At 41.9% G+C, this 14,396-nt stretch overlaps 1 protein-coding gene across 4 annotated transcripts; it reads left to right on the forward strand.

Annotated features, from left to right (window-relative positions):
• The first annotated feature begins 108 nt into the window (after nucleotides 1–108).
• On the forward strand, nucleotides 109–13,249 carry MEAK7 (MTOR associated protein, eak-7 homolog). Of its 4 annotated transcripts, none has more exons than XM_065661058.1 (8): nucleotides 109–186; nucleotides 1,785–1,961; nucleotides 4,566–4,796; nucleotides 5,539–5,683; nucleotides 8,265–8,705; nucleotides 10,166–10,284; nucleotides 10,379–10,558; nucleotides 11,598–13,249. In XM_065661058.1, exons 2-8 carry the CDS (start codon nucleotides 1,794–1,796, stop codon nucleotides 11,724–11,726), a joined length of 1,413 nt encoding a protein of 470 aa, XP_065517130.1. In that variant the 5' UTR covers nucleotides 109–186; nucleotides 1,785–1,793; the 3' UTR covers nucleotides 11,727–13,249. The 4 variants fall into 4 exon arrangements, with proteins under 4 accessions (XP_065517130.1, XP_065517129.1, XP_065517132.1 ...); XM_065661057.1 differs by having other exon boundaries at nucleotides 116–232; XM_065661056.1 differs by lacking the exon at nucleotides 109–186 and adding an exon at nucleotides 626–722.
• Nucleotides 13,250–14,396: the final 1,147 nt, after the last annotated feature.

The following is a 14,396-nucleotide window of genomic DNA, read 5'->3' on the forward strand; positions in this document are numbered from 1 at the left end:
CGGCCCCGCCTGTCCCGATCCCCGCATCGGTCTCAGTCCCTCCCCGCCAGCGCCTCCTGCGGCGCGGCCCCGCACGGCACCACCCCCTGCACGGCCCATCGCCCGCCCCGCCGCGCTCCGCCCCAGCGCTGCGGCCTGCGGGCGCCGGCGCGCCCCGGCCCCGGCTGCCGGGGCCTGCGTTAAAAGGTAGAGGCCCAGGCCGGGGCGCGGAGAGGGGTAGGGAGTGCTGTCGGTAAGCAACGGGGCGGTCCTGCCTTCTGCCTCACCTCGCCCCGTCCCGGAGCGGGGGTCGCTCGCCTCCCGCTCAGCGTTGTCGCCGGGATGGCGGGGAGGGAGAGGGAGCACGGCGGGCCTGGTGCCAGCCGTGTGGGAGGGATGGGCTGAGCGTACCGGGAAATGAACCAGGAGAAGGGCGAGCCGCTCAGCCTTTTGTCCGGCCTGGTACCGATTCCGGTGCGGGGAGCGCCATGCGTGAGCACCGGGCCTCGGCCCCGCTGCGGGGACAGCCCCTGGGCCGCGGCGGAGCTTCCCCACTTGTGCATCCTCTGGCTGGGGGAGAAGGGTCGGGGGCCCCCTTTCTGCAGCGGATCGCTGCTTGAGTCAGGGGCTGCATGGTTCGTGTGCCAGGGTACAGTCGTCTCCGTTGCCTCTGGTGTTTACCCCACGATCGGTGTCTTCCTCGCAGGCAAACAAGCGTTTTGCGCCTGTGCTCTTCAGCGAAGGTAAAGGGCCCCTGCCCGGCCTCTTCCATGCAGTAGTTTATCAAAGTCAGCATCAGTACAGAAAGACTGGATTAGGCTGCACAGAGTCCTGGGGCTGCAGAAGGGCTGTGTGATGGGCTTGTCTGCAAAAGGAGGTTTCTGTGGAACCAAAAGTGAGGTGCCAGAAAGGACAAGGGATATGTGGAAAGGAAACCATTAAAGGGTGTCTTATTATGTTTCCCATCCTTTTTTATTTTGCCACCCCAGGAGTGTGTCTGCCCTAGATAGATGGGAAGGCCATTTACAGTGATGGTGGAATTCGGGATTTCAGGCCTTACTGTTTTTCAGACCTACAAAATTAGTCTTTATAATGCTGGTGAATCTTGGAATAGTGAGGGAAATCGCAGTTGTACCATTAAATGTCTAAAAGCTAACAAAACCCCCCAAACACCTCAGCCAACCTTAATTCTGTGGTACAAGCTCTCAACAACTGACTGCCTATGAAGCTGTGTGTTTTTCGTGGGTCGTGATCCTAAATATTACTGTGTTTCTTGGCAGCTTTTTGAATGAGTTTTGTGTTGCATACTTAGAAAAAACATTCCTGTCTCATCTCTAGAGGCTTTACAGTTGATAGGGTTTTAGTGCCACATCTTATTAGCTTCAGTCCATTAATGCATCAGAAAGATGTAGCATAACCTGTCATAAATAATCCATAATCAGGCTACTCCCTTCACATTACTGATGTATTCCAGTTGACAGACTCGTGGTCACTTTTTGCAAGCTAATTTAATCATTAGATCGTATCGTTTTTTCCATTTGATAAGACCTGAATGAGGTTTGAATTGGTAAACAGGGTGGGTTTAGCAAAGAGCTGACAGATTGGAAATTTTTAAAGTACAGTTGCTCGTGTTCCTCAAGTTCATTAAGTCACAGTGGGTACAGAGCATAAACAGTAGTTTATAGTTTTCTGGAAGGTTGGTCATTTCCTCTTGTAAAACTTGCACTGGTATGTTAGTCTGTTTGATATGGCCATTGAGATGCCTTTCTGTTTACTGCTTTTTTGTTCCTTTTCCTTATCTGCAGGCTGAAAAGATGGGAAATGCAGAAAGCAACGTGTATCAGAATTACCTTTCCAGATTCCTTCCTGAGGAGCAGTCTGACATCGATGGAGTATTTGACACCATATCAGGATCGAGTGGTTCAGCTGAAGGAAAAAATAGCAAAGCTACAAAGAAAACTGTGACTCTGGAAGCACTACAGGCAAGACAATATTATTCCTGATATACCTGCATTGAACATAATTCCAGAAAGAGCTAAAGACATGGCAATAGTTACTTTTTAAGGACTGTTTTTTTTTTTTTTTTTTTCAATTTAATACTATATTTTGAGGCAGGATGAATATCAAACCTTTTCTTACACTTAACATGAGTAGTGACTTTCAGGTTTGTATTGATTATTTTAAATTGCACTGTTGGGTCTATTTGCAGCTTTCCTGATTCTGAAGTAAGTTGGGATGTATGAAAATTAATATTCTTCCCCCTGGAAGAAGCTGTCACATAGTTGGTTTGTATTTAGTTACGTTTTCCTCAGTTGCATCACTGTCTCTAATCTTTTAACTTGCATTAAAAGGAGAGGGTTCAGTTTTGCTTGATTAAGCTGTGTCTCTCTGGTTTAGGTAATTAACATACGTTATGCTTTCTGATTAACTTTGCATTCATTTTCTAATCAAGAAGGAAGAGGAAAATGATTTGTTGCAATACTTGATAACTTCAGTTAGGCAGGAATCAAGTGGCCAAATGAATGTAATAGTGTAAGTGTGTTCTCATATATGTTGCACAGTTGATGGAATCAAATTAAAACTTGGTGAAAGAAGCAGGTTATTTTAAGATATTTAGCAGTGTGTCAGCATGCAGCCCAGCTTTAGCCTTCTTCCAGCCTGGCTGTTTATGGACCACCACCAGTTTGGAAGTAGTGTTGTTGCTTCTGCACAGCTTTTTAGCCCTAGTACATCCAACAGTCTGGTTCTTGGTGTCTGTTATTTGGGACCTGGAAGAAGTTCTTTTTCTAGTCTTGCCCCTAGATCAATATGATGTTCAATGAATGTTTTTCTTTTCCTGATTTTCTGTTTGCCAACTTACTATCTTTTGAAAGACTGTAGATGCCTAATTCCTCAGTAAAGGGCTATTGCAGTGGAATGCCTGAAGGTGTCTGTGTTTATGCCTTGGCTAGATTGATTGCGGCAGTTTGAGGTGTTTCTGCTCATGCCTCACCTAGGTTGATCTAGCAATAGTCTGGTCATATTGACAAGGCCCCAAGCATTACCTTATGTAGGTATCACTCTGCTTAGGCCCAGTGCTTTACTGGAAGGAAACTGCATGGATTCTGGACTGGAGCAGGCTGCACTGCAGAGCTTGGAAAGCAAATAGAGCAGGTATCTCCAGATACTTCTTGAAGCCATTTCAGACAAGGATTCTAAACTGTCAAGAGGTGTTTTTTAGATGTTTACTGAAGATTAACTTTTTACAGTCCATTTTGCGACCCTGGTCTGCTCACTGGAATAACGTAAGCATAACAAAACAATGCAACAAAGCGATGGGTAGGAAAGGGTAGGGAGTAGGTGGATACTATTCCAGTGTGAAGTAAAAAGCCCTTCAATAGAGGGGTTTTATGTTCCCTGCTGCTTGTCCCACTTCAGGCTCATATAGCACTTTCAGAAAACCTCTTAAAGACAGCTGTACCCCTTGTGACCATCCCTCCCTCAATATGAAGCACTCTAATGTGCAAGACTGTGGCTGCTAATTCTGTCTCTGCTTAAATCAATGGGAGTTTTACCACTGACGTCAAGAAAAGCAGGGTAGAGGTTGGCATATTGAATATTGCCCTATATGCACATTACCAGCCATTAACAGCCCTGGTGGCTTCAATAGGAGCGGTTTTGAGCCAGCAATAGATTGGTGATAGCAGCTGGAGTGCTTTTATGCAGCTGGAGTTCCATTGATTTCAGCATAGTCCCTACCGGGCTACACCCGGTACATAAGAGTCAAGTCAGGTTGGTATGTTAAGCACAGCACTTCGTGCAGTGAAGACACTGTGCAATCATGTCCTACTGTATGGATGTATTTTAGATGATTTATGTTTAAACCATGTAATTATCTTGAACACTGTGAAAGTTTCTTGAATCCAGTCAGATCTTTCCCACAGTGTTGTGATTCATGATGAAGTATACCAGTTAGATTCAATTCAAAGCGCCAGTTATGCAGTTTAGATGAATACGTTTTGATTTCGACTGTCTTAACATTAGGGTTGCCTTATAATAATCAGGCAATCTCAGTTTTGTTCCGTGCTTGAATTAGATGTTGCTATGCGGACGGAAACTTCTCAGAATTGTTTCTATGTGTGCATGACGGCCTGCATTGTTGTAAGGCCAAAACTGAGATATGGAAAAAACTTTACTTTCTCTTTTTTTTTTTTTTTTTTAAGTATTCTTGAACTCCACTATCAAAAGTTTAAATTTTAGATGTTGGCGTGGCAGAGTTGTAAGCTTTAAAACATAGTTATCATATAGAAACGCTGTTATCACTTTATAGTATTGGGGTTTTCTTGAAGTCCATGGCATTTGTAGAAAACCATTGTCAACTTAAATCACTGATTAGTATTGAAAAGGAGGTACTATGTAAAAATAGAGTTGTTTTTTGTTTTTTTTCTCTTGGAAAACCAGTCCTTTGACAAAAGTTTGCTGCTGGTAATAGGTACTTGGTATTGAAATACTTCATTCACGGTGGTACATGTCAGCACAGATTAGCTGGAAAATACGAGTTATTTTTTATTTGTATAATATGTTCTTTGCTGTTTTTCTGATTGTAGGCGTATACACGGGGGCCATTACCAGAGCAAATGACTGTTCGGTTATACAATGGAATGAAAAGTATTGCCCTGACTGGGAAATCATCTGGGCTGAATGAACAGATTGCTAAGGAGCAGTTTGTAATTTTTATGTCAAACCTCTTAAAAGGAAATGCAGATGAGAAGATTGCCATAATAATGAAAATGATCTCCAATACAGAAGGGCCTGTGAAAGGCAAGCAAATTCAAGAGGTAAACAGGTGCTGTGGGGGGGATATTAAGAGGACAGAAATGGGTAGGTAATCTGAAGGTAATCTTCAGAGCACAAGATTCAAAACAAGGGTTCCTGACTTTTGTATTTGTTTTAGTCTCTGTATACTACTAACTTGCTGATCTGTGGAAAACAGTGTAGGCAAACCATGTTATATGGGGTGACTGTTTCAGCTGTGGGCTTTCCTATGCTGAATTGTCTACTTTGAGAAACAGAATCTGGATTTTGTGGCATACGCTGACTGTTTTGTGTGATATTTCACAAACTCTCTTGTTTGAAGAGTGCTGAGACTGGCTATATTGAAGAGCCAGCAAGGGTTATGGTGTAGCTGGTGCTTCTGGGAACTGAGAATGTGTTTTCTAGAGCTTTAGTTGCAGGATAGATGTGTGAATCAAATACGTAGCTTGCAAGGTGACAGGGTGGCATCTTGCAAAACTAACTCACTCCTACCACAGCAAAAATTGGACTTTCATTCCCACTTTCATGCCATATTTTATGGAGATGATTTGTGAAATAACATTTACAGAATGTCTTGAAAAAGGATACTTTTCAAGACTTATGAAACTGAAATAGCATTTCTGTTATTTCTGACTTACTATGAGATGTTTTTGCCATTGGGGTTACAGCATCAATACTACACAACTTTACTTTCAGAAAGTCCTTTCAATCTCTTGATGATTTTATTTAAGAAATGCCAAAATGGTGATGTTTTAACTTTCTAAGTTCACAGAGGATCTGATCATGTCTGTGGTCCATGTACTGAGCTACAGGAAGGAACTGAAAGGTTGGAATTTGGAGAATACTAGGGATTCTGCGGGTGGAGTAAAGGCTCTGGCTTCTCAGCTGCTATCAGAATTGAAGCTTGCAGGTAGGTGGCACTGATACAGTATATCCTAGAATGGCACAGAGTTCAGCTGCTCATTGATCTTACAAGAGTTTTTCTCTTCATGTTACATCTTTGAGTTGAAATGGTGAGACCAGTATTTCAAGCCTAGTGCTTTGTGAATGACTTGGGAATTTTATTTGTTTTACCGTACCATCTTTCTCCCCTGAATTCATAGAATCATAGAATAGTTAGGGTTGGAAAGGACCTTAAGATCATCTAGTTCCAACCCCCCTGCTATGGACGGGGAGACCTCACACTAAATCATGTCACACAAGGCTCTGTCCAGCCTGGTCCTGAACACCGCCAGGGATGGAGCATTCACAACTTCCTTGGGCAACCCATTCTGATGCCTCACCACCTTCACAGTAAAAAACTTCCTCCTTATATCCAATCTTAACTCCCCCTGTTTAAGTTTTAACCTGTTACCCCTTGTCCTATCACTACAGTCCCTAATGAATTGAACAAACACCACCCAAGTCTTAGAAGGCAGATGCAGGGACTGTGAGAATGAAGACCTTAGGCCCACTGTAGGAGAGTATCTGGTTAGAGACCGTCTTAACCTGAACATGCACAAGTCCATGGGACCTGATGAAATCCATCCGCAGGTCCTGAAGGAGCTGGCGAATGAAGTTGCTAAGCCACTGTCCATCATATTTGAAAGATCATGGCAGTCAGGTGAAGTTCCCAGTCACTGGAAAAAGGGAAGTATAACCCCAACTTTCAAGAAGGGGAAAATGGATGACTCAGGGAGCTACAGAGCAGTCAGTCTCGCCTCTGTGCCTGGTAAAATCTTGGAGCACATTCTCCTGGAAGGCATGCTAAGGCACATGAAAAACAACAAGGTGCTTGGTGACAGCCAGCATGGCTTCACTAAGGGCAAATCCTGCCTGACCAATTTGGTGGCCTTCTATGATGGGGCTACAGAACTGATGGACAAGGGTAGAGCAGTTGATTTCATCTACCTGGACCTGTGCAAAGCGTTCGGCACTGTCCCACATGATGTTCTTGTCTCTAAATTGGAGAGACATCAACTTGATAAGTGGACCACTTGGTGGATAAAGAACTGGCTGGATGGCTGCACACAAAGAGTTGTGGTCAATGGCTCAATGTCCGGCTGGAGACTGGTATCGAGTGGTGTCCCTCAGGGATCGGTGTTGGGACCGGTCTTGTTCAACACCTTTGTCGGTGACATGGACAGTGGGATTGAGTGCACCCTCAGCAAGTTTGCCGATGACACCAAGCTATGTGGTTTGATTGATGCGCTGGAGGGAAGGGATGCCATCCAGAGGGAGCTCAACATGCTTGTGAGGTGGGCTGATGCCAACCTTACGAAGTTCAACCATGGCAAGTGCAAGGTCCTACACCTGGGTCAGAGCAATCCCAGGCACAGCTACAGATTGGGCAGAGAAGAGATTCAGAGCAGCCCTGAGGAGAAGGACCTGGGAATGTTGGTCGATGAGAAAATGAACATGAGCCGGCTTCAGTGTGCACTCACAGCCCAGAAACCAACCGTATCCTGAGCTGCATCAAAAGGAGCGTGACCAGCAGGTCAAAGGAGGTGATCCTGCCCCTCTGCTCTCATGAGACCTCGCTTGGAGCACTGTGTGCAGTTCTGGTGTCCTCAACATAAAAAGGACATGGAACTGCTGGAACAAGTCCAGAGGAGGCCACGAGGATGATCAGGGGACTGGAGCACCTCCCCTGTGAAGATAGGATGAGAAAGTTGGGGCTGTTCAGCCTGGAGAAGAGAAGGCTGCGTGGAGACCTCATAGCCTTCCAGTATCTGAAGGGAGCCTACGAGGATGCTGGAGAGGGACTGTTCATCAAGGACTGTAGCGACAGGGGAAGGGCGAGTGGGTTCAAACTTAAACAGGGGAAGTTTAGATCGGATATAAGGAGGAAGTTCTTTCCTGTGAGGGTGGTGAGGCACTGGAATGGGCTGCCAAGGGAAGCTGTGAAAGCTCCATCCCTGGTGGCGGTCAAGGCCAGGTCAGACAGAGCCTTGGGTGGGATGGTTTAGTGTGAGGTGTCCCTGCCCGTGGCAGGGGGGGTTGGAACTGGATGATCTTGAGGTCCTTTCCAGCTCTAACTATTCTATGATTCTGTGAAATTCAGTAGAGTTTTGAAGTCCCAGTTTAAGTGGATGTACAAAACTACTTGTCATGGAACATACCTATTTTGCAAATACGTGACTTGCAGGTGGCTGGCATTTATATGCATGTGCATGTATTTATGACTGTATGTCGTTTTACAAAGTGTAGGTTTATCTTTGCACTGTCGTAATAATTGATTTTGCTGTCTTGCAAAGAACATCTCAGAAGTTGTAACTAAGATACACGTTTCTTAGTCATGACAGCCCAAACAGTGGATGTCACAGGCAGTTTTTTCTCAGCTCTGTAGATGCATCTGCTTAACATAGGTGACATTTTACTGTCACTGACTCCTTTCACATGTGGCTTCATATCCTTTAAAATAATGTAATATTGTGTTTACACTTGAAAATCAACAGATTATTTTCCGGACTGGGAGACTTACTATTGTTCCTCTGTGTCTTATTATTTAGATGGGACAAAACCTGTGGGTCCTCAGTTGATGGAGACAAATTTTGATCAAAGTGTCATTGAGGACTGGGTGTACCGAGTTCCCCAGATCTCGGTTTTCCTCAGTGTTATTACCAGGCAAGGCCTCCATGTTCTGCACTCTCTCACAGACCAAACCAAAGACATACTCAACCTGGTTCCAAGCTGCAAAGGCATCAAGGGAAGAGGATTTGTCAGTCTCTTTGACATCCCATCCATTATATACATCAACTCCCACTTGCCTGCAGAGCTACAGCACAAGTGGCAGCTTTTATTTTCTTCTAGGCTTCATGGGGAAAGCTTTTCACAGTTATGTGCGCATATAGTGAACAAGGGTCCTTGCATAATGATCTTAAAGGACTTAGATGGTTATATCTTTGGTGGATTTGCATCTCACTCCTGGGAGGTAAAGCCACAGTTTCAAGGTAAAACTCACTTTTCTTTTTCTATTATCTCCTGGCTCTGTTAAATGTTGTCTAATCTATACAGATACAGGAATCCTGTCCACTTAATGGATACTATTTCACTTTTATGACATGAAGTATTTCTTACACTTCCAAGTGTATTTTCCTTTGGCAAAAATAACACTAATTTTTGAAAAACATAAAATACATGTTAAGTTATTCTTGCTTTGTACCCAGTCAGGCATATTATTGATTGTTTGTCTGTTATTTGATATTGATCATAAACCAAGCTTTCTTTTAAGTAAAATCTTACCAACCCCGTGGCTGCATAGGTTGGAAATGAAATGAAAATGAGGGAAACATAACATAGAGTTTATGTAAGATGCCCAGCAGATGGCAATCTTCCATCTTAAAAGAGCTGAGCCAGGTTCATAGAATTATAGAATCATAGAACAGTTAGGGTTGGGAAGGACCTCAAGATCATCTAGATCCAGCCCCCCTGCCATAGGCAGGGACACCTCACACTAAACCATTCCACCCAAGGCTTCATCCAACCTGGCCTTGAGCACTGCCAGGGATGGAGCACTCACAACCTCCCTGGGCAAACGATTCCAGTGCCTCACCACACTAACAGGAAAGAATTTCCTCCTTATGTACAATCTAAACTTCCCCTGTTTAAGCCTCCTGTTGCCATTTATGCTTGTCTTTGTTCTCCCAGCAGCAAAAGGATCCTTTGGACAAGCTAAACTTCTTGTTCCCTTGAAACCTCTGGAGAGAAGAGAGGGCTTTTTTGTAACTCTTTGGAAAGAGTTTTTGTGATTGCTCTCCAAAAAAAAAAAAAAAAACTAAGAAAATTATGGACTCTGGGTAATCTGTGCTGTTGGGAATCCTTACTTTTGCTACATTAAAAACTAAATTCCTGTACTTAATTAGTATTTGATAACTGCCACTTTAGTCAGTTAATACAATATTATGTGTGTTGATTACCCATTTGCTTTGTGTCTTTTCCTGATAGACTAACACATGTAGTATACTAGACAATCATACCACAGGTCCCTCTGAATACCAAACTGGGCATAATGAAAATTGTACTCTAAGTCATTGACCCTAAACTGATCTGTAAGGGAGTCTGCACTCATACCAGTTTATTCAGGTCTAGCAGCTGGCCAGTTTTAGATGACGCAGTGCAGGCCTGTGATAGGTGTACCCTTGCATAGTAATGTAACGTACTAGTCATGCCTCTGACTCTGCTCTTGGTCACAGCTATATAATCACATTGATTTCTGTGACCCTGCACAGAGTTAACTGAAAATAAACAATAGGTCTAGATCTTGCTGGGAGATTGGTATTGGCTTTCTGAAATTGCAGCTGCTGTCTTTGATTTATTCAGCTGCACTTCTTCAATATTTTTTTCCTACCCTATTGGTAGGCACATTATTGCTTGGCCAGTTGTTTGACTACAGATGCTTTTCTGTTTACAGGTGACGACAGGTGCTTTCTGTTCTCTGTTTTCCCCTCTCTTGCTGTTTACACATACACAACCTATAATGACCACTACATGTATTTGAACCATGGCCAACAAACAATGCCAAATGGACTTGTAAGTATTAAGCAATTTATACTGCAGGTTTCATAACTTGCCCAGTTTGGTTTACATGTGTACCAAGTGCTTAGTGTGCTGCTCTGGTTCACAGGGTATGGGTGGACAACACGGGTACTTTGGACTCTGGATAGACAGTGACTATGGGAAGGGACACAGTAAAGCAAAGCCTCGATGTACCACCTACAACAGTCCCCAGCTGTCAGCAAAAGAGGATTTTACACTGGATGCCATGGAAGTTTGGGCAGTGGGAGACCTCCCTGAAAGTGCAGGGGTAGGTGAACCTGTGAAATTGTGTCCTGATTGGAACGGAAGACATGAGCGCAAAACTTACTGTTATAGTTTTCTTATTAACCCCTGTCTCTCTATTGTAATGAATAATGTTTTCTTTAACTGGCCCTTATGGTACCATATGTTTCATAGCAAGCAAATGGCAGAACGCTGGTGGAATTACTGAGGGTGCCAGCAAGAAAGAACATCAGGAGCCATGAGGCGATAGAGTCAGCAGAGCAGTATTTTATTCTGAACTTCAAAAGACCTTTCTGATATTGAGGAATGGTGTCCTGGATGAACCTCCTTGGAGGGGCTCAGTAAAACCCACTGTTTGTAAACCAGAAAGCAAACACTGGAAGCTCACAATTAGTGAGCCTAATCTGTAGTTCAGGAAGAGAGCCCAAAAGATTTATCATTAACTTTGAATTTACTATTGGTTTACAGAAAATTCATGTGAATAGATTTATGCTAGTCTTTCTGCACTTGGATTATTTCTGGGAATGAGTAGGCAACCACTTTCCAGTCTCTGCTGTCTAATTTATTCTGTTATTGAACTGTCTAGTCTGCACAGTTTGGTGTTGCTTTTGGTTGTTTTCTTATTTTATTTTGTTTCAAACTGGATTAATGTGCCCTGTTTGCTGGACACGTAGCTCTAAATAGAAACAGAACAAATTCCTTACAAAAAATGTTGAACTATACTTCAATCTCTTCTTCTTAGAAAAAGTTCACATCTGCACTTTAAACTGAAGTCAAGTTAACCAGGATGTTCTGGCTGGCATCTAACCTGAAAAACCTTGAAATAGTTCACTGTCATCTTAAGAAAAGTTTATGACTGTTTTATATAACTGCAGCAATAAAAGTTACGTGATGTAATACAATGAATCTTAAATGCCTTACTTACATAGTTTCCATGTTTCATTGTGACAAGTTAGCAAACCAGATTACTTGCAGGCTTTTGGGTATGTCTGTTTCTTGTAGCTTGATATCGATTCATTCATAATGACATTTTAAACTGACTTTATGTTTGTTTTGTTTTGAAGAAAAAGGGTAAGAAGAGTATCCTGGATGTAGATCCCGAGGCTCAGGCCTTATTAGAAATGGCTGGAAAAAGTCGTCTGAGCGAAGGTCTACGAGAAACCGTTGAAGAGGATGACGAGGATGATAACTGAAAGAATCACAGTAACATTAAAATCCTTTATTTTCCTCCTGACTGTCAATGTTCCTTGGACAGGATATTTTTTCCTCTTTTTTTTTTTTTTTTTCCCCTTACTTTTACCTAATTATCTGGGACAAAGCTTAAGTCTTATATAATATTTAGGTCCCATACAATATCCTATACGATTACTAGCTTCAAGATTTATGTATATGTATATATATGGATAAAGACTGTTTAAGACACTGATTAGGTCTCTTATACCTCAACTGCACTTATTTATTTGCATGCAAACTATAATGATGTCTTACTTTGGTAGACACAGGTTAGGCCACATGTTTCTATATGAAGGATGCTATTAATCCACATTGCTTCAGTTAAAGCATTAAATTTCATGTTTTCCAAGTCACATTTTCAGCAGTGGGCTGCAAGATGTCCAAAATTGTATGTATGTGGTATTTAGTTTTGTAATATTACACTACACAGTATTGCAGTTAAGAAATTTTCCTATTGCTTTTTAAACTTAATAGAACAGAGCTATTGAAGTAATTAAGCCATATTCATCCTAAGAATGGGCCACACCTCCAGCAGAAATTGTCTAGAGAAGGTACATTCTTTAGTAGCCTTACTTGGGACTGGAGTAAAAGATCAGGCTGTAAAAAGGATTAATTAAGAAGCATCCACAGGTAGTTGGGAAGAGTTGCTGCAGATACCTTGTAAGAATTTTTTTTAAATCACCATTATGTTTGTAACATGTTTAAAGAAAACTTTATTTCCACATAATTAATCATTACTTCATTATGGAAAAAAGATGCACATAATGTAAAATGTACTTGGTTGGGGTTTTTGCTGTTCTGTTGACTGTTCACCAGTCAGCAACCAGTGTTGTCATGTCTTTTGTACTCAGAGCTTTTTCTGCTTGAATCTGTTCACATCTACCAGTAATTATTAGTTTGACCTTGTTAATTCTATGTGTAATTAACCTGTGAAAAATAGCCCTAATTTCTACCAAGGACTGTCATTTCTAACCCAGCAGATCGTGTTTGGTTATTAGTTTGTACATATGTCAGTCTTTCTCCTCCTAAGGAAAAGGACCTTACAGAATCTCCTTTAGCCTGGCATGAGTTTTCAGTGCAGCTTAGAGAAAAAAATGTGTTTTAACTGTCTATAAAATACTGCCATCCCTTTTTTTCTACCTGATGTTTTTCATAGGGAGCCAAATTGTAATGTTCTGAATACTCTTCAATTGTGCCTTAATATAGATCCTATTTTTAAAACTTCTACTAAACAATATGAATTTAACCTTGAAAGGAGAGCATGAAGAAATCAATTCAGCCAGACATCTTAGAACTCAACTGTGCATTTTGTATGCTACCTGAACTAATGATTAGGGCATATGTGCTATTTGTTCTGGTACAGACTATGCTGTGAAAGGCCTGAGTTAATGTTCTTTAATCTTGTATTTGCTTAAATAAACCACATGGTCTCCCAAGTTTGTAACACATAGAAAAAATGTAAGTATTAAAATAATTACAGATACTTTTGTATTTTTTTCTTGTCTGTATATTTTAATTAGAATTTCAAATGGTACAAAGTAGGGAGTGCTATATAGACAGCAAATAAGTAAACAATGATCTCCGTAAGGGTGGTGATGCTGACTTCTGTTTTAACATTTTCAAACTGTCACCATAAGTTGCAGAGGTATTCTTTGCTCAAGCACTGACTAAACATACTGAATACTTGAAGTGATGGCATACAGGAATGAGATGTAATTGAATTTCTGCAGTAACTCAGTAAATATAAACAACTGGACTTTCTTTTACTTCCATTGCAAGGCAGAGACTGAAACCATTTGCATGGATTTAAAAGAAATTAGTGAGCAGGCACCTTTGGAGACTGTATCTGAGGAGTCTGAATGCACAAAGCTCCTCTTCTTTTTAGTGGCCAGGTTTTCTTGCATTTAAAGTGAGTATTAGCATAGTTAGTTCTTTCTAGGCTGTGAATCCAAAATCATCCTGTTTAAATATTTTGTGATGATCAGCATAGCATTTTGACCTCTGAAACTGTGCTTTTTAGACAAGTTTGTACCTAAGTCTCTTCAACTTCACTTTGAAGTGATGGTGTTAACATGGGGCAAGAAGAAAACTGACACTAATGGCGCTTTTAGCAAATATATCTGTGAAGCATTATTTACTAGGACACTACTGATCAAACTAGCAGATGGGATTATTCAAAACTGTTCTTTAAAAATAAAAAAATGTGGCTCAGAAGAGACCCAATGTTTTTTTCTTTTCTTCCTGCTCTCCCTCCTGAATGTTTAATCATTACAATGTGTTTCATGTTCATGCATCTAAAAACACCCAGAAAGCATTTGCCAGCAGAAGGCTTAGCTATTATCTAAACATCTCTCAATCACTTTTACACAGCTGCTGATCCAGCTGCAAAGATTAACATCCCTGTTACGTACATGAGTCATCTTTATTCTAATGTGCTTCTGAAATGAGTCCCTTCCCCATTAAATCCATCCACTGCTGTGCATCAGATCAGCCTTCCACTCTCCTCGTATTACTCACATCACTGCAGTGCGTGGCAAAAGCTGTCAGCCAAGGGTTGGCACTGTGGCTATCTACTTCAGCTCTCTACTGTCTCTCTCTACTCTTTGTTTGACATCTCCCCACAGTTTCCA

The sequence above is a fragment of the Lathamus discolor genome, chromosome Z (assembly GCF_037157495.1).
Source record: "Lathamus discolor isolate bLatDis1 chromosome Z, bLatDis1.hap1, whole genome shotgun sequence".
Classification (NCBI taxonomy): domain Eukaryota; kingdom Metazoa; phylum Chordata; class Aves; order Psittaciformes; family Psittacidae; genus Lathamus; species Lathamus discolor.